General features: G+C 41.4%; 1 protein-coding gene across 5 annotated transcripts in view; it reads left to right on the top strand.

Moving 5' to 3' along the window:
* Positions 1-23,344, top strand: part of LOC129750167 (cGMP-dependent protein kinase, isozyme 2 forms cD5/T2) — a 692,362-nt gene that overhangs the window by 596,059 nt on the left and 72,959 nt on the right. For all 5 annotated transcript variants that reach the window (XM_055745419.1, XM_055745416.1, XM_055745417.1 and 2 more), the window contains one exon: positions 2,527-2,746. In XM_055745419.1, coding sequence (XP_055601394.1) covers positions 2,527-2,746 — 220 coding nt within the window. The remainder of the gene's footprint in view (positions 1-2,526; positions 2,747-23,344) is intronic.

The raw sequence follows: 23,344 nt of genomic DNA, 5'->3' as shown, positions 1-23,344 counted from the left end.
AACTCCGTCTTTTCAAATCGTATATTGATCCACGGTAATTTTGTTTGTCTTAACGCTCCTGCAAGATCATTGACAGGTTTCGTGTTGCGTTGAACTCGTGTACTCGATATTTTCACACGTCTCACACCTCACAAAAATGTTAATAGGTCGTTTCGAGCGTTTTTATGCTTTTTAGATCATCTACTGTCATTCATAGGTTTCCTCCATAGTAAAACCGGAATATTTGAGAATATTACATTAGGTTAGGAAAGCAAATTATATTTCACATTGTAACAAATAATGAGATTGTATCTTACGTTACATGATTAATGAATAATAATAATAAAGGACAATTTTTACAAATATTTAAAATGGAATTGAAATTTGAAAATTTGAATTTGAATGGAAAATAACTAAAACTCAAATTTAAAATCCATATGAAATATGTTTTTTAATTCAATTAGATCATTTGGAATTTAATTCCCACACATACATACAGAGTCTGACACAAAAACGCTGATCCGGTTATCGCGAACTAGTCCGTCAACATTTGATAAGCAAATCAATTTTCTCGCTAAATTTTTTGTGAGCTAGTGAATAAAAATCTTCCGACAGTTCTTACTTCCACTAACTGAAGAACGCCAAATGTTTCCAGTGTTTATATAAAGACGAAATTATCATTTCTGTTCAAAACTTTATATCCGATAACATATCTAAAAAAAGTTAGTGATTGACTCCGGACGTCAATAGATCTAAATTTTTACAAAAATGTAAGTGTATGTTTTTTTTTAATTCTTCATTACCCCTAATGTTCTGTATCATCTGAAAGCATCTATCGATCAAATTGGAAAAGAAGAAAAATTTGATTCGACAAATATGAAACATGTATTGAACGAAAAAGTTGTTTTATTTGAGCTACAAGAAACCTCTAGCTAAAAATAAAAAAAAACAGTTTAGTGGAATTTACCCATTAGGCTAAGCTTAGCTTGTAAAAATTTAGGAAATTGTTATTATTGACTTTATTGTACTGTTTTATCTAGTCCAACTTTCGATTTCAATGAATGCTTATTTTATTGCACACATTGGCTGATATGAATAAACCTCTAATAATTGCTTTTGCTATTTTCGAGCAGTTTTGTGAGTCAAATACTTCGAATATATTATATATATTTAATCCGGAGCTGGTTAAAAGTAAATTTTCTACTCTGCTTATTCATATCTAGTTGAGCAAATGCTTTCAAATTTTGCCATTCTAGAGTTCGAGCCAAGTAAAAGCTATCTAAGCAATTGCTACTTTCTTATTCATACCACTTATTATTGTATGAATATTTGTAAAATTAACGTAAATCAGAAAAGCTATTTTAAAGCATTCTGAAAATAATAAACATATGGGACAGCTTTGCGGGTATATTTCATATGGGACAGACATGACTTGATATTTTTTTCATAATTCCATGGGAATTCTATAAGGTCTAGGGTTCATTAAGTGTTGCCAATACTTGAGTTTCTAATAAAAGTGCTTCAAAAGTTTTTAGTATGTGAAGAGATACGTTTTTCTTATATTGCGATCAAAAAAGTCACCACCGTAAGATGAGAAACTTTTTTTCTGTTAATGTTTTTTGCGAACTCGAACTAGGCCGGGGAAAACTCAGCCGTTTAACTATTAAAAATTAAGTTTTGTTTAATATTTTCTTTGGATTTGAGGTTTATGCTTCGCAAACACGTTTATTTCGCTTATTTTTCAATTCAGCACAAGAAAAAATTCAAAACAATTCAACAGTTCAATTCATCAAATATTTATTTGCGGCACAACTGGCGCGCAACCGAAATTAACCGCATTTGCAAAATAAAATGCTTCCTCGTAATTAAGTTTTGACTAAACCAAAAGCCAAACAGTGGCAAGTAGCGCGGCGTCGCTCTCCGGAACAAAACCATTGGCCAGTGTGCCTATTACAAAGTATTTGGGTACATATACCTCCTCGTTGTATGTGAGGCATGAAAGCAATTTTACCCTTGGTCAGTTTTTTGGCTCTTGCAAAATGTGGTGTGCTCGATTTTTTTTCCGGAATGCTCCGGATTCCAAGCTCATTTGGACCGGCGTGCTCTCTCTCTCATTTTTGGCTTAAAGGGGAGCCCGCTAATGGGCACCGAAATATTAATTAGTTGTAAACCCCCATGTTTCGGAACTGTTCCGCCGGGCTGCCACTTCTGGTGTTCGTCGTCAGTTGATTAACTTTTAATAGCTTTGACTAATGAGTGCAAATTTAGATTACAATTCGCCCGTAAGTAGTTCATCAAATGGAACGCGCGGTGTTTTCGAGGTGCTGATGGCTTCACACGGTTGGAACCTCGTATTTCTTCCGTTTACGGGCGTTTCCTTATGCCAATTTTGCTTCCAAGCGAGGATGCCATTTTTGGCGTTAGGTTTGATCTGTGGGTGTAAGTTTACTATTACTAATTTAAAAAAAAATCATTTCATTCATCATTTTTATATTTGAAATATTCATATACTGAATTTTCCCATTTTCCCTTTCTTTCCCCACGCAGAGGGCCGCGTCGAGGTATCCCGCGAGGGCAAGTACCTGTCCACCCTGTCCGGGGCCAAGGTGCTCGGCGAGTTGGCCATCCTGTACCACTGTCAGCGAACCGCGACCATCACTGCGGCCACCGATTGCAAACTATGGGCCATCGAGCGACAATGCTTCCAGACGATCATGATGCGCACCGGGCTGATCCGGCAGGCCGAATATTCCGATTTCCTCAAGAGGTGAGTTCGAGCGTGATAATGTAGAATTATACCATGAAATGTTAGGAATTCCCAAAAAAAAACCTGAACTAGACTCGTAAGTCTCCGGTCGGAAATTCGCTCTTGATTCTGCACGAATGTCTGTCACGGTGGGTTTATAGAATATGTTTTAATGAAAAAAAAAATCAATTAGGTGTTTTATAATAATGGGCAACTTTTTTCCTGCTCCATAACTTTTTTATTATAAAAGATAAAATGAGAAAAAGAAATGGTATGGTTTTCTACATATCTAACATATCATAAGGATATTTTTTTAATATTTCGATAAATATTTTTTCTGAGTTCTGATTGTTATAGAAAAGAGTATTTTCGGGATTTTAAAAAATGGTGGGGAATCATGGGCCACCAGATCCAAATTGACCAAATAATATGCACAGTTTATGAGTTGACCCAAAACTGTAATTTAATAATTTATTTCGTTATTTTGAAGCAATTTCAGATGATGAATTAAAAAAGAGAGTTATGTATGATCGAACAGTTTTAAAAACGTGGCTCCCGATCGTTTTGGCAAAACTCCTTATACAGTGAGCGAAATAAGAATAGCACCACTATGTGTTTTGCATGTTAAAATATGAATGATTGAAAATTTCGAAAATTTTCTTCCGCAGTTTGTTCTGAATTGTTTCACGGATAAATCAAGCATAAGTTTACTTTTTTTTGACGTAGAAATTGGCGTTGAGGACCAAAAATGTGAAAAAGGGGTGCGAAATAAGAATAGCACCACTTGAGGTTTTCAACAAAAACAAGATTATTTTTAAAAATTTACTGTGTAAAAGTGAATAATAATGCTTCTACGAACTATTTGAATAGATAACTGCATTTTAAGGAATTTTCCAGAATTCCAAAGGTTTCCAAAGGTTTTAAAAGGGGGTTTTAGGATATGCTCCTCCAATGTTAAGGAATTTGATATTTGTGCTGTAATTCTTTACCAAGCTACTTTCTTTCTTCATTAAAATGACGTGAAATGATGAAACAAACATGCGGGATTGATTTTGAATCAGAAAAATTAGGTTGGTTCCAGATTCAAGTCGTAGATGGCAGCACTATCTTGCAGTTAAAACAAAATTTAGTCTCAATATTGATTTTCCAGGTTTATTCAGGCTCATATTCATCATTTTGAGCTATTTTCCCATCACAGTTTTGTTAGAATTTACGCTGCAGAAAGCTTTTCCGGATTTGCAAAAGTGTCACCAGCACAAAAATGTACAACCGCCAGAATTCCTCCTCATCTCAACTTCCGATTCAATTGCAAATCATACCAATAATACTGCTAGCCGCCTGGTCTATCAAGCTCCATCGCAAAGTATAACTTTTTTCTCATAATCGATCCAAAAACTTCACTTATAGTGACCTTGATGCAATTCTAATTTTTTTTTTTTGGATTTAGTGATCTAGAAATTTCCAAAGCGTTCACACGGTACATGTATTTATGTCTTGACCAAAATCATCCAGGACTCCCTAATTAATCCCGGATGTTCGAAAATGGGCATGAATTTGGTTAAATGGCAAGATAGTGCTGCCATCTATGACTAAAAACTAGAGAAATATTGTTTGACTATTAAAGTATTTTTTAATTCCAACCTGCTTTTTGGATTCAAACTCAGCCTCAAATCTATGTTTCATCATTTTGCATCATACTTATGAATGTTAATGAATAAATCAAGCAGTTTGATAAAGTTTTATAGCTCAAATATCAAATTCCTTAACGCTAGAGGAGTATATCCTAAAACCCCTTTAAATACCTTTGAAAACCTTTGCAATTCTGGAAAACTCCATAAAATGCAGTTATCTATTCAAACAATTCGTAGAAGCATTATTATTCACTTTTACTCAAAAAATTTTTAAAAATAATCTTGTTTTTGTTGAAAACCTCAAGTGGTGGTATTCTTATTTCGCACCCCTTTTTCACATTTTTGGTCCTCAACGCCAATTTCTACGTCAAAAAAAAAGTAAACTTATGCTTGATTTATCCGTGAAGCAATTCAGAACAAACTGTGGAAGAAAATTTTCGTAATTTTCAATCATTCATATTTTATCAAGCAAAACACATAGTGGTGCTATTCTTATTTCGCTCACTGTAGTAACCGGACATGTTTTGATCCCAAAAGATGTTCGAAAATAAGTTTGAACAAACATTTCAGAAACTTTGCTCGCCTCCGGCGGATTTTTTTCCTAAATCACTCTAGGCCAAAGACATTTTATTTGACGACATTCTATGACCTTCAAGAATTGACACTTATTTTTTATTGTAAGTTTAGAGTTGCAATTCAATAAACCTTTTGCATTGAAACTCAAATCTTGACACACAAAAACCCTACCTTATGAATGGGGTTTTATTAAGAAATGTAACAAAATAAGTTAAGAATTCGAAACCAACCCGTCAACAAGTTATAAGCCATGTGACAGGTGTTAAATACTCACAATAATCACAAAAATATCTAAAACTAGCTGACCCGGTAAACTTCGTTTCACCTTCTTAAGTATAAATCGTAATAAATGTTTAATTTCATCTACACGTCCTTAACTGCATTGTTATGGAAATCGTAACAAATAAAGTTGAATTTGTATTGGGACCACCTTTCATAAAAAGTGAGATCCTTGAAACTATTATACAAACCATCTCTGACCCAAAAAACCCTCGGATACCAAATTTCACTTCATTCCGACCGACCATTTAAATGTGATGTTGTTACAAAAAAAATGCCTCCATTTTTATATATAAGATGGGAAAAGATAACTTTGTATGGGGACCCCCTTTCATAAAAAGTGAGATTCTTGAAACTATTTTACAAACCATCTCTGACCCAAAAAACCCTCGGATACCAAATTTCACTTCATTCCGACCGACCATTCTAACGTGATGTTGTTACAAAGAAAATGCCTCCATTTTTATATATAAGATCTAGTATCCTTTACATTATTACTAATCTTTTTAATATTAAAAAATTGTTTAAATATATCATTACAAAATTTATGCTAAAATGAAATATTCTTCATGAAACCAATTTAAGACTTGAATATTTCTTTCCTATTCTTCTCAATGCTCAACTTCACTCTCAAAAGGTGTTTTGATAAATGACACAAGGCCAAAAAATTCACATTTTCCAAGGTGTAAATAATTGAGTATTTATCATGTTTATGTGGGTGCCCTAAACTAAATATTTTATTATTTTTATTTCCATCATCTTTAAATGCTGGGATCCGTTTTTAAAATAGGTAAAATTCATTAAAAACATTTCGGTGGTTTTAGGCAAAACCTTAATTTTCATCAAGACCACGAGTATTTTCAACTTATGCGAAAAAAGTTATAGAGAATTTCTATTTATTTTTTCTACTCCATTTTGTTGATCTTTCGTTTCATGAAGTAACAAATTTGACACAATTAATGTAAAGGGTGATACGGTCAAAATTTGGTCAAGGGAAAACGCGTGTAAATCGGTGAAATCGTTTATTTAAAAAATCTTATTAAATTTCTTTTTTAGGTTTAATTAGTATAAAATTCAGGAAAAATATTCAGGTAGGCTTCCGCTTTTCCAAATCCGAATTGCCGGGCCTTACGCTTAACCCCTGTCATCAGATTTTATACAGCCACCTTGTCCACCTTCATCGCCGCTGAAAGCCAATTTGCCTTGAACTGCTGCTCGTTCTTAGCAGTTTTTTTGATCTTCTTTAGGTTCCGCTTGACAATAGCCCAGTATTTCTCAATTGAGCGGAGCTCTGGCGTGTTGGGAGGGTTCTTGTCCTTGGGAACCACCTGCACGTTGTTGGCGGCGTACCATTCCATGGCCTTTTTACAGTAATGGCAAGATGCCAAATCCGGCCAAAACAGTACGCATGGTTGTCCATTTCTCCCCGAGCGGCTTGAAAAATGCAACTCAGTGAACTTTTCGTTCTGAAACACTTGCCCTGCTCTGTTAAGACGCCGGGCGTTCACCCAATCAAAGAGCAGAGAAGGCTTTGCCAGGGTGAGAGCAAGAGAAAAAAAATCATCACATTAAGTGTAGGGGAGCAGCGCTAAAGCAACTCAGTAGGTTTGGTTCTTTCCCAACAAGAAAAGGAACAAGAAGAAGCAAAATCGTTTTGTGCTGTTTGTTTGTCTACTGTGGTAGGAAGAGAAGGAAAAACTTGTACTTCATTTGTGTGTTTCGGGATTTCTCCTTCTCACACAGTAGTGTTGCTATTGGGGCACCGGTTTTGCTCGGCACTTGGCTTCGGCTTTTTTTTTTAGTTGGTGGTAAATCCCGGTTTACGGATTGTATTCCAAGGCACGGCGAGCCACCGCGTCCCCCCAGTTTGCTACTCTGGGTCCATGGGTACAATGGGAAGACTCATGATATACTCCGTGTATACCCCCTACTCCCTAAACTCCACCTGGGGCCGCAGACCTGGTTCCCACCTCGAACTGTTTAGTACACTATGCTTCAATAGTGGGAGGTCTATTCGCGGTAATGCGCTCCAAGGCAATACTCATTAACGAGACCACTTTCAGCAAAACCTCTCATCCTTACGACTTGACGCCTGAACTCTCCTCTAACGACTTGAGAACCGACATCTCCTCGCAATGACTCGAGATTCCCACACAAACCTCTCCTCTTCGCGACTTGAGGCCTGATCTCTCCTCTAACGACTTGAGATCCGACCCCTCCTCGCATCGACTCGAGGTTTACCTCTCCTCTGCACGATTCAAGGCTCGATCTCTCCTCTAACGACTTGAAATCTGACCTCTCCTCGTAATGACTCGAGGTGACCACTTGTACCCCTCCTCTTGTTGGTAGGGGCCTGATCCCTCCTCTTACGACTCGGGACCCGACCTCTTATCATACAGACTCGGGGTTGACCACACAAACCTCTCCGCCTGAAGGTTTGAGGGCTGACCTCTCCTCTAACGACTCGAAGCCCGACCCCTTATCTTCAGGGTTCGAAATTTGCCACCTTGCCCGTCGTGTGCCAGATCGAGAGCAGCTTATCCTAGACTCGCGCCTGTCACGGCACACGCGCGGGAGTTAACGCAACGACTCAGATGATTCCCGACGAAGACGTCATCCTACTCCGACTCGAATAGCTCACCCGGCGTTGAGAGCCACTCTACCCGTGGGTATTCCCCGAACGTGGAATAACCCTTTCCCAACGATTTCCACTGCGAAAAAGGTCAAGTCTTATCCCCGCAGCTTCTGTCGTTGAGAACCGCTCTACTCGGATACTCCCCGAAGGTGGAGCATCCTACTCACGAACGCGGCGCACCCACGGCATCCGCTACGCACAAGGTATTGTCTTATCTATGTAACTTCAAACCGTGGGGTCGGACGCACTCTACTCGACAGCCCCCCGTCGATGGGGTCAGTCTACTCCGACCGTTGTCCGGTCTTCTTTATCCCCCTTGGTTGGCAACCCTAGGATTTTTTGCCCGCGGATTTTCCTGCCCGTTGTGTGCCAAATCGAGAGCAGCTTATCCTAGACTCGCGCCTGTCACGGCACACATTCGGGACTTGGAACGCTACGACTCGGATGTTTCCCGACGGTGACGACATCCTACACCGACTCGAGAGGCTCGCCCGGCGTCGAGAGCCTCTCTACCCGTAGGTATCCCCCGACAGTGGTTAACCCTCTTCCCCCGAGATCCGCTACGAGGAAGGTAAAGTCTTATCCCCGCAGTTTTTCTCTTAGGAAGCGGCACAACTCGGATACCCCCCGACATTGGGGTATCCTACACACGTTCGCGGCGCACCCCTGACCTCCGCTACGCAGATGATGCCTTATCTTTGTAGCTTCGATCAGGGGATCGGACGCACACTACTCAGATGCTCCCCGCCGATGGAGTCATCCTACACCGTTCGCGGACTGCCGTTGGTTCCAGCTCCTCTGCAGGGCAGTCATGATCCGGGTGAACCCATCGCTGACCGCATGCCAAGTGTTGGAATCCGCACACATCCTCTGTACAACGTTGTCTGCTGTCGTGTCAGGCCCACAAGCGGCAAATATGGAAGTACGTACCGCCGCAAACCTCGGACAGACAAACACCACATGTTCGGGTGTCTCCTCTTCATCACCACAATCTGGGCAATATGGCGAAGCCACATGTCCAAACCGGTAGTGGTACTTCATGAAGCATCCATGACCAGTCAGGAATTGCGTCATATAGAAGTCCACTTCACCGTGCCTTCTTCCGATCCAGCTCCCGATGTGCGGGATCAGACGATGGGTCCACCTTCCTCTCGTTGAGCTGTCCCACAGCTGCTGTCAGTTGGACATCGAGTCCTCATTGGCGAGATCTCGAACGTTGGGCGTGTCTTTGTTGTCGTAGCAATAGACATCCTCCTCAAGCAAAACCGAGATGGGCATAACACTTGGCTTCGGTTGAACTCGGAAATGAGTGTAGAGCATTTCGGAAGGAAGTATGGTGCTCTACAAATCCTAGAAGATAACGGTGCGATTTACACAATGCACTGTCGGATTTGAGAGGTGCGGACCAACCATGACAGTACGGAACAACCGTGTTTCTTCAGGAAAGGCATCAGACGTTTTTTCAAACACTCTTTCACGTTAATTTATTGGTTGACAGTCCCGGAAGCTATGAAAATGCTGCTTTTCAAGCCACAAATACAGATGGCTTGCCAAACCAGATATTTCATCGCGAACTTTGACAGTTTCATGTGCTTGAATATATCTGCTACCTTTCCCCTTCCTTTTGCCGTATAAAACTCCTGCCCCGGAAGCTGCTTGTAGTCGGCTTTGACGTAGGTTTCGTCGACCATTACCACGCAGTCAAATTTCGTCAGCATCGTCGTGTACAGCCTCAGGGATCGCGCTTTGGCCGCCGTATTTTGTTTATCATCGCGATCTGGAGTCACTACCTTCTTGTAAGTCGATAGTCCGGCTCGTTTTTTGGCTCGATGCACGGTTGTAGACGATACACCCAGCTTATTTGCGGCATCTCGGAGAGAGAGGTTAGGGTTTCGCTTGAAACTACCGGCAAATCTCTTTGTCGTCTCAGCGTCTTCCGGTTTTCGATTTCCCCCCATCCAGACTTCCTGGCTGTCGAAAAACGTTCCCCAAACACTTTAATTACATTTGTAACGGTTGATTTGGCAACTTTTAGCGAATTTGCCAGCTTTTCGTGCGAGTAGCTCGGATTTTCGCAATGCGCAAGCAAAATTTTGATATGCTGCTCTTCTTCCTTGGACGGTATTTTGACAACTGAAGAGTGAATTCCAAAATCAAAATAGAAGCAACATTCTACACACACACACACACACATCTTCAAAATGAGGGGTGTTCAGGTTTTTTAAATGCAAAATTGAAAGAAATACGTCAAGTTGATATTGACCAAATTTTGACCGTATCACATCTTCTAACTTTGCATTACTTCATTTCCGCCCTGTGAAAATGTTTAAACTTATTTTATTGATTAAAACAACCTCTGTCAATTCAAACTTTTGCTTGTACCTTTTTTGTCATTTTCCTGGTTGTTATCGTATCGTTCTCTACTTTTCAAATGCCAACAATCAGTGCGTATCAAACTAAGTGACTAGATAAAAAGAAATACCAAAATCGTTCACCAATTGCATTCGCGACTCATCTGACTTGTCTGCTACCGATTTGGCCCCCGTATACGTCACGGAGGCGCTCGATTGAGGAAAAGATAAGATACCTACTGGGCCTAGAGCTACCATTTTAGCTTGTCTTCCATCCAACGCGGAGCAAAAGCTGAACACACCCTTAAACTGTCGAAACGATCACTATCAGTGCTAAAATAGTAAACACTTTCGACTTTACTCAATAGCGACCTGCCACAGAAACAGACACAGACTGCGCGCATGATGATGAACGACAAGAAAATAAATTGAGCGTTTCCTCCATTCGTCTGACGTCTTGGGCCCGGTGAATGTTATCTGGTGGATACCTATCGAGAAATAACAGTAATATTGCTACCAAAACATCACACCCCCAACTGGAAGGGTAGACATTATCTACGCGGGGGTGGGGTTGGCGTTGGCGTCTGACATCACAGCGGGTGGATTTCGCAAACTTGGTGAATTTATATTTTTCAAAACCGGTTCGTAGCCCGGATGAAGTAACGACGAAGGGTCTCCTTTCGCCCGAGAGCGCCATTCATTCCTGATTACATATTGTACTTTGGCGGAAGGCGCCAAGAGAGTTATGTATGACGTTTAATTGAATTAAGGAAGTAATTTCAATTGCAAGATACGAACAAATGAGCTAAATTTTGCATTTCGGAATCTGACCCTGATCTTGATTCTGATCCTGGTGATCTCGAACTTGATTCTAATTCTGACAATATTCTTTAAGTTTATCATAGCATGATCTGGAACCTTTTTTTCAACCCTGATTCTGATCCTGGATCATGATTCTGATCCTGAATTCTGTATCTTCCACACTGATTCCGTTTCTGGATCATGATCATTGATCATGAATTCTTTATCCTGGTGCTATTCGGAATCTTAATTTTGGATCTTCGATCTATGTAGATAATATTTTGGGTTTCACAAGACTACTCAGACTGAGTCGATTTGGGGTCATTTTTGAATTTCCCAAAACCTGGGTTCAAAAAAGCTTTGACTTGGTCCAAAACGCATCCATGATTTTTTGCAAAATTTTTATGTAACTTTTACATGAGTAAATTTGAACTTTTAGGTTTGTATGAGAAAAGTGAATATTTTGTACTGAAAATTCAACATCATTTTTATTTCTTCTGTAGAACCGAGCCAGCTGGTGGTTTTTGTGCCAATTGATAAAATACCTAAACTAAATTTTCCGCTGAACAACGTTGTAGAAGATCGACACTTCGTATGGTATTAGGCAAAAAAGTTATTAGCTGTTTAACAGGGGTATGTCTTTTCGCATTTATAAAAAAATAATTCAATGGACCTCACTGCTGGATGCCTAGCGAGGTATTGTATGACTACTTTTCATGCAATACTTCGTGTGGCTCCAGCAGTGATGTCAATTGAATTAATTATTTATCAATGCCAAAAGACATACCCCTGTTGAACAGCTAATAACTTTTTTGCCTAATAAGATACGATGTTATTGTCTTCGAAAGAATTGTTCAGCGGAAAACTTTCTTTAAGGAATTTATAAATTTAACATCAGCTGGTTCCGTTCTACAGTAGACACAAAAATGTTGTTGATTTTTCAATACAAAATATCCTATTTTTTCATACAAACTTGAAAGCCCAAATTTACTCATGTAAACGTTATTTAAAAATTATTGTATTTGAAATTGAATGCACGGTTTTCCCCGGTTTAATGAAACAATTGCCGCTGTGTTGAAAATTTTTTGTAACGCATAATATAGAATCCATGGACGTAGGAACGGGGGGGATTTTGGAGGTTAAACTCCCCCCATGAGGGTCCAAAATTGCCAAGCGAAATGTTCTTCTCCAAACTCATAATTTCAATTTCCTAATAAATTTTTTGAGAACGACCAAAATGATTTAAAAGTAACAATCTCGACTCGGGACAAAAGCCAAATCCGTGAAATCTTTTTCCAGGTACACAATTCTACAACCAATTTTAAAAAAATTACTCACTGTTTGATAAAAATTTCGTTCCGAATATCCAATTTTAACAAGATTATATTGAGTTTGCCAGATTGCCCATATTTCTTCCGATTTTTGCCGCTTTGTTGGAATAATAAAAAAATAGAATTGAGTCTTTAAAATTATGAATTTGCATTGAATAATTTCCAATTTTGCACGAATATTGGCTGGATTTTGAGGAAAATTTTGAAATTAAAGTCTCGGGTTTAAATCGGTTTGGACAAAATCCTGAATCGAATCTTGGTTTTGCATTTCAAGCTTAAATTAGTGGCAATATCCAAATTTGAAACTCATCATTTTGCAGTATGAAAGAAAAAAATCGAAATTACAAACCATTTGAAAGATTTGGATTTGAAATTTATGCTTTTAATTCTTATTTAAAATTGGAATCAATTAAATTTCATAATGATGAAACAGTTCTTCCTACGTAATTTTCATTTGGTTTCACAAGTTGAATTAAGAATGAATGAATAATGAAAGAATTGTGATGAAATCCAAAAATTCAGAATTCGAATAAAAGGTTCCTCGTTGGGGGTTCTGATACAAATTTTGCTTTTTGGTTCATAATTCATAGACATTATTATCTGGACTTCAGATTAAACAATCGTCCAAAAATCCAGAGCACAGTTTTTTAACTCAGATTGAAAAAGCAGGATTAAGATTCGGAATTAAAATTAAAAATTCAGCTTCAGCTTCAAGATAAGTTTCATTAAAGATTAAAATATCAATGTGAGAATTCCATTACGGAATCAATAAGCAACAGATCACAGTTTCATAACTATGATTCATGATTCTCAAGATAAGTTAACCACCGTTTTTGTAAATTTATTTTCGGCATATCGGTGAAAATGTATATTCTTGGAGAAAGAATATCAGAATTGAAAATTGATGAAGCATAATGAATGCTCTTTTGCTCTTTTCAACATCTTTAAATGTTCTACTAAATTTTCTATCCATCTTCATTAATTTTCAATCCTAATATTCTTTCTCTAAGAATATGTACATTTTCACCGATATGCCGAAAATTAATTTACAAAAAAAATAAAGAATCTTGATTCAAAATTAAAATATTACACTCTCTCAGAGTCAATTTGGCAACACAAACCAAAATAAATTACAAATATAATAAATTTTTTTAATATAATTTTATAATTTTATCTTAAAATAGTTGTTCACAGGATACTAAAAATGAACTAAATTAATCAAACTTTTATGTTGACGTAGACCTAGCTCTGAAACTTCCGGTGAAAATTAAGCTAGAAATATATTTTACGGGTTGTTGTTTAACATTATTTATATTGCAGACTCTTCAAACACAAAGTTCCAAACTAAAATCTTTAATTTATGTCACGTATACAAGAGTTGATTCTCTTAAAACATATTTGATATAGTTCACCAATGCTTAAAATGGTTATGCGTGTGGGTAAAAATAATAAACTTTAAATTTGCTTATTTGATTCAAAACAAAGTTTTTGCTTCGTAATGGAGCTTTCAAAATCTCTTATCTTCTAACTTCATAAAAAATTAGTAGCTACTAGGACATATTTTTGAAAGTTAGGATTCAAAATGAATAACTTCTTATGTGAAATAACTAAAATCTGAATAAATAGATAGAACCTACATATTTTTTCTTTTCTTTATGAATGCATACACAAAGTTCCAAACTAAAATCTTTGCCGAGACGTTCGCGAACATCCTGAATTATATCATCGATCGTCATGTGCCAAAACGCAGCACGGCTACCAATCTACGGACCCCCTGGGTTACTGGAAGTCTTCGGAGACTTAAGACGGCCAAGCAGCGCGCACTACGCAACTACAACAAGCACAAGTCCCTCCACACTAAGGACATATATCGCAAATTGAATTCTGCCTATAAGAAAGCCAGTAAGCGTTGCTACCAGAATTATATTAATCGGTTACAACAGAATTTCAAGAGCAGTCCGAAATCTTTTTGGAAGCACGTGAAAAATCAGCGGGGAGAATCAGGGCTTCCGTCTCACATATTCCTGAATAGCGACACAGTGAACTCTGATCCCGAAATTTGTGATCTATTTGCCGAGAAGTTCTCTAGCATTTTTACAACTTAATCCATTTCTCCTGAGCAACTGGCTAGAGCTGTGAGTAATATATTGCCTATAGGTTCTTCGTTTAACGGTAACATAATCGACGATGCATCCATATCGAAAGCGACAGGTAAGCTGAAAAACTCTACATCTATGGGCCCGGATGGTATACCTGTTACTTTTTTGAAGCGTTTTATGCCATTTTTGCTGTTTCCTATTCGGCTTATTTTCCAATCATCGCTGGATGTCGGAATCTTTCCCTCACTGTGGAAGGAAGCCTACATGTTTCCTGTTCACAAGAAGGGTGACAAGAGAGATGTTAACAACTACCGCGGAATTTCAGCTCTATGCGCAATAGCCAAATTGTTTGAATTGGTTATCATGGATCCCATTAATTCGTTCTTCAAGCACCAACTTTCCAATGATCAACACGGGTTCATGCCTAAACGATCCACGACTACTAACTTACTCGCCTTCATATCTTTTGTGCAAGACAGCTTTGCTAGGAAAACCCAAACTGACGCCATTTATACTGACCTTTCTGCTGCATTCGACAAGGTGAACCACGATATCGCTATCGCAAAGCTGGAACGTCTGGGTTTCTGTGGATCCCTTCTGCACTGGTTCCACAGTTACTTAACAGGTCGAAAGTTATCCGTTCGTATTGGTGACTCTTTTTCAAATTATTTTCTTGCCTGCTCCGGTGTGCCTCAAGGAAGTCATTTAGGACCACTAATTTTCGTGATATATTTTAATGACGTACTCTCGCTCCTTGACTGCAAAAAACTTGCATATGCCGACGACCTGGAACTCTTCCACACAGCAAACAACGCATTTATCGGCATATTGAAAACGTTCAATCGCTTTTCTGAGCATTTCGACTTCGATGTTTCGAGGAACGTGTTCCGGAGAAAAATTTTAACTGTTTCAAGAACTGTATAAACCTGTGTTAATTTTTATGTTAATTTTTATCTTGTTTTGTAATTACTATTAAGTTATCATTAGGACCTACATATGATCCGTTGATTTTTATTGTAATAAACAACATAAGCATAGTTCAAGCAAAAATGTTTTAGGAAAAATAAGTTTCCAAAACCCCCCCCCCCCCCCCTCCCTACAGTAGTTTTGCTATTTTATCACGGTCAAAAAAAAATTTACCGTGAATATGGCGAAACCGTGAATTTGGTGAAACTAAAAATTAAAGTAGAAAAAAGTATTTTTACTGTCTTTAATCAATAATTTATAATATTTTCAGTAGTGGAAACGTTTTGTATCAATAAATTTCGATCATAAGGCGTAATTATCAAAGATTACTAAACAAAAAGAATCGTTTTCAGTTCAAATTATTCTTCTCTAAAGCAAATTTTTAGGCTTTTTCTTGAAATATTTGATAGTCTACATCTAATTAACGTGAATTATTTTGTTTTGATGGAAATTTAACAGTCGTTATCTCTTATTTCGATTTTGAAAAAAAGTTCAAAAAAATTACATCAAAAAATTTGTTTCTGCTTATTTCAAATTTCAATATTTTAATCTTAACACCTTTGATGAACTAAAAAGTATATTTATTCGAAAAATGTTTTAAAATTTGCTCAACTTAGACTTTTTTAGTGTGTTTTTGCGAAATTTTCTTTATGGGCAGATAATCTTTATATGTAGAAAAACAGAAATCTTAGTCATATTTTCAGACAAAGCTAGCAGAATTTTATTTTATTCTTCCAAAATTATCCATTCAGACAATACTAAAGGCTATCCAATAAGGATTACGCACGCCACTCTTTAAAATAAACAAGTTCAACAAAGAAATCAGAGACCCTTATCTCTTTTCAAAAACGCTTAAATTCACCCACATTTTTTATTCGCATAACCAAAAAAGTTCAATTTTTTGAAGCGACTTACCAACCCAAGTAACAACACTAGCATCAGCGTGACGTTAAAATACTTGTGTCGATTATTACAAGCGTTTTTAAAATCCAAACGACGATTTTAAACACTATACAGATAAAATAAGCAGTTCAATGTCATTTTCATGTTATTGGATACCTATATACTATAACATAAACCATAAAAAATATCATAAACAAAGACGCTCTATGCTTTTGAATGAAAATTAAGGACCTGGTAATGGTTTCTGAATGATTTCTTAAAAATCGTGATAAAATCGAAACAATAACCGTGATAAAATCGAGCGTGAATTTGGCGAGTATTGATAAAATCGAATAGCGATAAAATCGAGAAACTACTGTATCTTTAGAATGGGAGAGTCCTGAAATTTGAGCTTTTTTTAAACAAAGTGTCTACTTTCTGTTAAAAAAAATTGTTGAAACACTGCTATGTGTCGCAACCATGTGTTAAACCGTTTTTTCGCACTGGGTCGCGCCGCACCAACACACTCAACCACAGCGACGGTAGGTACCGCTGTATCACACCTTGTCCGCACGAAACGTCAGTGATAGCGGATAGAAAAACAGTGAACTGAAAACTATCGACTGAAAAAACGTGTTCGCCCGAGAATTCGATAATTATTACTAATTTATAATATAATAAAGCTAATAGTACGTTCTAGTTTGCAATAAGTGAAGCCTATTGCGGTTATTGTGAATCTTACATCTAATAGTACGGTGGTAATCCTTACAAACTAATAGTACGGATAGTAAGCGTAGCTGCTGTTCTGGAAACAAAAAGAGAAGAGTGCCTTAAGCGTCTAATATTAAAAATAAGTACCAAACACTCAAGAAACAGTATTCCCACATCCGATCCTGTAACGATACACTGAAGGAACATTTTAAAAAATTCGTTTATGGTGATCGGGGAAGCTGGAATTATGGCGCCAAAGAAGCCAAGTGTGAGTTGTGGTATGTGCCGGGATCCGGACGATAGTCGGATGGTTAGCTGCGACGATTGTGGATCGTGGTTCCATTTCAAGTGCGTGGGTGTGAATGAAGACATCGAGGAGGTAGATTGGAGTTGTTCAGCGTGCGTGGCAAAACGGACAGATCAAATCTCATCGGTCAACATCAATCCTGCAGGAAATGGAACGGGTCCAAAATTGACGGGCGAACAAGAGCAAGCTAAACAACTCAGCGAATTCCAGAAGAAGTTGGACCAGATGCAGGCAAAGTTTGAAGAACAGCAGCGTACGTACCAGGCGCTGCTTACAGAAAAGGATCGTCAGTTGGAGTCTGTGGTGACAGATCTCAAGATCCAGTTTGATCGTCGTATGGAAGCCAGAGAGAGAGAAATTCGCGAGGAGTTGAGCATTCCGACCGCTCCACCGTCTGCAAATTCGACGACTGTAGGAGGAACGAACAACCGGTCATCGAATGAAGTGAAAATGGCGATGGAGAAAATGGAAAAGCAGCTCGCGGAGATGTCGAAGAAGCAGGATCAGCAAACGAGGACTCTTGAGGAGCGAATTCGGGCGATGGAAATCAACAGAAGTCGATCAAATGTATCCGATTCCGATCCCAACGAGCTCAGCCGAAGTCAACTGGCCGCGCGGCACGCAGTGACGAAAGAGCTGCCTACGTTTTCGGGCAATCCGGAAGAGTGGCCTCTTTTTATTTCGACGTACGAAAGCAGTACCAGGATGTGCGGTTTCAGCGACGAAGAAAACCTTCTTCGACTCCAGCGTAGCCTGAAGGGGAGAGCCCTCGAGACCGTTCGAAGCCGGTTACTGCATCCAGCGGGACTTGCAGGTGTCATTAGGACGTTAAAAACGCTGTACGGGCGGCCGGAAGTTATCGTCCACTCGCTAGTCTGCAAGATTCGGGAAATGCCATCGCCGAAGACGGAGAAGTTAGGAACTCTGATCGATTTCGGTGTTGCAGTCCAGAACATGTGTGCGACGATCGTGGCAAGTGGACTAAACGAGCACTTGTGCAACGTGGCACTTCTTCAAGAGCTCGTCGAAAGACTACCATCAACCGTGAAGCTCGACTGGGCGAAACATCGTTCAACGTTACAGGCGGTGACACTCGATGACTTCAGCAAATGGTTGGAGATACTCGTGGAAGCGGCATGCGTGGTAACGATTCCATCAACGATCAGTGCGTACGCTAGCAAGCCTGAGAAGCGTATACGGAAGGAGGAAGTTCATGTTCACCTCCAATCCAGCTCCAGTCAAGCGGCGGCAGGATCGACGGCCTCTACGACGTACCCCAGAAATACAACGAAGCCAGCAGCGTCGAAACAGTGTGTCATTTGCCAAGGAGGATGTAGCAGTGTGGGATCATGCAGGAAGTTTCAAGACCTGGATATCGGGGCAAGATGGGCAGCGCAGAAGCAGAACAAGTTGTGCCGGAAGTGTCTGGCGAAGCATTTCGGAGCGTGCGCAGTGAAGCAAGCTTGCGGAAGAAACGGCTGTTCATACATGCATCATGAGCTGCTACATGATGATTCCAGATACCAGCGAGCAGAAAATTCCTCAACGGTGAATTCCCAAGGCGCGGCAGAAACACCTGTCGAACAGTGCAACACTCACGTCAGTTACGTCAGCAAGATTCTCTTCCGCTACGTTCCAGTCATCCTACACGGACGAGGCAAGCTCGTTCGCACTGTCGCATTTTTGGACGAAGGCTCATCGGCGACGCTGATGGAGCACAGCTTACTAGACGAGTTGGAGCTGGACGGAGAGTCGTATCCGTTGTGCCTAGGCTGGACGGGAGATCATCAACGACAGGAGATGAAGTCCGTGATGTTACCTCTGGACATTTCCGGAACGCGCGGTGGAGAGAAATACCGACTGTCGAAAGTCCACACGGTGGAGAATCTGTCGCTACCGCAGCAGACGTTGAAGATGGCAAAGCTAGCATCCGAGTATGAGCACCTGGACGGCGTATCAGCGGATTCTTATCACAACGTTCGGCCGCGGATACTCATCGGTATAGATAACTGCCGTTTGGGTCAGGCGTTGGACAGCAGGGAAGGTGGCAAAGACGAACCGATTGCCGCTAGAACACGCCTAGGATGGATAGTGTTCGGACCATGCTCTACGACATCTCATCCAACGACGAACTTCACAGCGCACCACAGTATTCACGTGTGTCCGTGCTGCGAGCAAAGTGACGCGGATCTTCATAACATGGTGAAAACGTACATGTCCCTAGACAGCACGGGAGTAATGAGTTCCGTTAAACCTCTCTTATCGAAGGACGACGAGCGAGCGGAGCAGTTGCTGAAATCGTTGACGCGTGTGAAGGGCAAGCGAATGGAAACCGGACTGCTTTGGCGGTGTGACGATGTTCGACTGCCGGACAGCAAACCGATGGCGATGAGACGGCTGATCTGTTTGGAGAAGCGAATGCAGCGGGACCCGGCGTTGGCTGAAGCGGTGAAGGAGAAGATTCGGGATTACGAACGAGCCGGGTACATCGAGAAGCTGACGAAGAACCAGTTAGCCGAGAAATTCGATCGGGTTTGGTATCTCCCAATCTTTCCGGTTGTCAACCCAAATAAACCGAAAAAGATGCGCTTGGTTTGGGACGCAGCAGCTAAAGTCTTAGGACTCTGCCTGAATTCATTTCTATTAACGGGACCTGATCATCTCACCTCTTTGGTCTTCGTTCTACAACGTTTCCGGGAGTTCCGTATAGCCATCACCGGCGACATTCGGGAGATGTTTCTGCAGATCTTGATGAACTGGTTCGATCAACAGTGCTTGAGATTCCTATGGCGGGACGGCGAGCAAGATCGCAGCCCAGACGTCTACGTTACGAAAGTGATGACCTTCGGAGCGACGTGTTCACCAAGTACTGCGCAGTACGTGAAGAACTACAACGCGGAGCGGTTCCAGGATGAGTTTCCACGAGCGGTAGAAGCAATCGTGAAGGAGCACTACGTCGACGATATGCTGTCAAGCGTAGAGACGGAAGAAGAGGCGATAAAGTTGGCTAAAGATGTCCGGCACGTCCACGCAGAAGCGGGCTTTGAGATCCGGAACTGGCTATCAAATTCGAATCGAGTGCTGCAGGAGTTGGATGCGAGTCCCGGGGAGAAGAGTTTGAATCTTTCGGGCGAGATGGCCACGGAGAAGGTTCTTGGCATGTGGTGGTGTACAGCGACTGATACGTTTACCTACAAAATTCCTCCGAGAGTCAACGCCGAGCTGCTGCAAGGTGACATCGTTCCAACGAAGAGGCAGATCTTAAGCACGCTGATGACCATCTACGATCCGCTGGGACTACTGGCGCACTTCTTAATGTTCCTGAAGATACTGTTGCAGGAGATTTGGCGAAGTGTTGTAGGCTGGGACGAGTCCATCAAAAGTGAGCAGTTCGAGAAATGGCAGACCTGGTTGCGCGTCCTCCCGCAAGTGGAATCGGTCAGCGTGCCAAGGTGTTACCGATCGAAGACGAGCATAAGCGAGCGGAATTCGATTCAGCTGCATGTGTTTGTGGATGCGTCGGAGAACGGCTTCGCTGCAGTCGCCTATCTGCGGTTCGAAGAGGATGGAGAGGTTGAGTGTGCGCTCATCCGTGCGAAGACTAGAGTAGCTCCACTACGATTCGTGTCGATTCCCAGACTAGAACTACAGGCAGCAGTCATCGGTGCCCGTCTAGCGAACGACGCCATGGAGACGCACAAGCTGAAGCCTACGCAAAGATTCTTCTGGACGGATTCACGCAACGTCCTCAGTTGGCTGAATTCCGATCACCGGAAATATCATCAGTTTGTTGCGGTACGGATCAGTGAAATGTTGGAGTTGACGGAATCATCGGAATGGAACTGGGTTCCGACGAAGCTGAACGTCGCTGACGATGCAACAAAGTGGCAGAATCTCCCGGATCTTTCTCCTAGCAGTCGCTGGTTCCGTGCTCCGGAGTTCCTGTGGGGACCGAAAGAGGGATGGCCAGTCATCGAGTCCAAGTTCGATCATACCGCAGAGGAGATACGGGCGCATGTGCAGCACCATTCCGTCGAACGCGCTCTATTCCGGTGGGAAGATTTTTCGAGATGGAACCGTCTTCTTCGACACGTTGCCTTCATTCAACGATTTCCGTCGAATCTACGTCGGGGGCGGTCGAAGGAGCCCATCATTACTGGACCGCTAACGCAAGAGGAGCTGAGAAAAGCGGAGATGTTCATCCTCATATCGGTGCAAGATGCTGAGTTCGCCGAGGAGAAAGCTCTGCTGCAGAAGCCGAAGCCGGTGTCGTGGAAGAACGTGTTGCCGAAGCGTAGCTCGCTGTACAAGCTGAGTCCGTTCCTAGCCGAAGATGGTTTGCTGCGAATGAATGGTCGGATCGACGAATGTGCGCATGTGGAGGAATGCACGAAGCATCCGATACTGCTTCCGAAGCGACATCTGGTTACGGACCTTATCATAGCCAGCGTTCATCAAAAGTTCTGCCACATGAATCACCAGTCAACGCTCAACGAAATCCGCCGCAGATTCTACGTTCCGGCATTGAAATCGGTCTATAACCGTGTCCGTGACCGATGCCAGCACTGCAAGATTCTTCGAGCGAAACCAGAAGCCCCCGAGATGTCTGGCCTATCGGTTGGACGCCTACAGCCATTTTGCCGTCCATTTTCCTACGTTGGTATCGACTACTTCGGACCGATGCACGTAGTTATCGGTAGGAGGACCGAGAAACGATGGGGTGTACTCATAACCTGTCTAACTGTGCGAGCAGTACACCTCGAAGTCGCACACAGCCTCACCACCGACTCATGCATTCTCGCCATACGAAACTTCATCGCCAGGAGAGGTGCCCCGGTTCAGATCATCAGCGATCGAGGCACCAACTTCATCGGAGCCAGCCGCGAACTGAAGGAAGCCCTGCAGCAAGTGAACCAGGACAAGTTGATGGAACACTTCGTCACCACTGATACGAAATGGACGTTCAACCCTCCGGCGTCACCACACTTCGGCGGAGCCTGGGAACGCCTAGTTCAGTCCGTGAAGAAATCCCTCAAGCACCTACAACTCACCCGCACACCCACAGACGAGATATTACGGAACACGCTTACGGAGATCGAGCTTACCGTTAATTCTCGACCACTAACCGAACTACCGCTAGACGACGAGCTATCGCAAGCGCTCACTCCGAATCACCTTTTGATCGGGTCGTCAGACGGTTCAAAGCCCCCGATCGCATATGACGACAGCAGCTACGCTCTGAAGCACACCTGGAGAATGTCGCAGGTCTACGCCAACCGGTTCTGGCGGCGTTGGGTAGAGGAATACCTGCCCACACTCACACGAAGGACAAAATGGTTTAACCGTGCCAAGCCGATTGAGGAAGGAGACATCGTTATCATCGTGGACGAGACACTGCCAAGGAACTGCTGGCCGAAAGGTCGGGTGGTACATGCAATCCGGTCCAAGGATGGACAGGTTCGTCGTGCACTGGTGCAGACTGCAACTGGAGTTCTTGAGAGACCAGCCGTGAAGATCGCGGTGTTGGACGTCGGTGCAAACGTGAGTACTTCGGAGCAGTAACCTCGAAGTACTGCGGGGGAGTGTCGCAACCATGTGTTAAACCGTTTTTTCGCACTGGGTCGCGCCGCACCAACACACTCAACCACAGCGACGGTAGGTACCGCTGTATCACACCTTGTCCGCACGAAACGTCAGTGATAGCGGATAGAAAAACAGTGAACTGAAAACTATCGACTGAAAAAACGTGTTCGCCCGAGAATTCGATAATTATTACTAATTTATAATATAATAAAGCTAATAGTACGTTCTAGTTTGCAATAAGTGAAGCCTATTGCGGTTATTGTGAATCTTACATCTAATAGTACGGTGGTAATCCTTACAAACTAATAGTACGGATAGTAAGCGTAGCTGCTGTTCTGGAAACAAAAAGAGAAGAGTGCCTTAAGCGTCTAATATTAAAAATAAGTACCAAACACTCAAGAAACAGTATTCCCACATCCGATCCTGTAACGATACACTGAAGGAACAGCTATGTTTTGTTAATTTTT

This window comes from Uranotaenia lowii, chromosome 2, assembly GCF_029784155.1.
Source record: "Uranotaenia lowii strain MFRU-FL chromosome 2, ASM2978415v1, whole genome shotgun sequence".
NCBI classification, from domain to species: domain Eukaryota; kingdom Metazoa; phylum Arthropoda; class Insecta; order Diptera; family Culicidae; genus Uranotaenia; species Uranotaenia lowii.
This window is presented reverse-complemented; position numbering and strand designations above follow the sequence as displayed.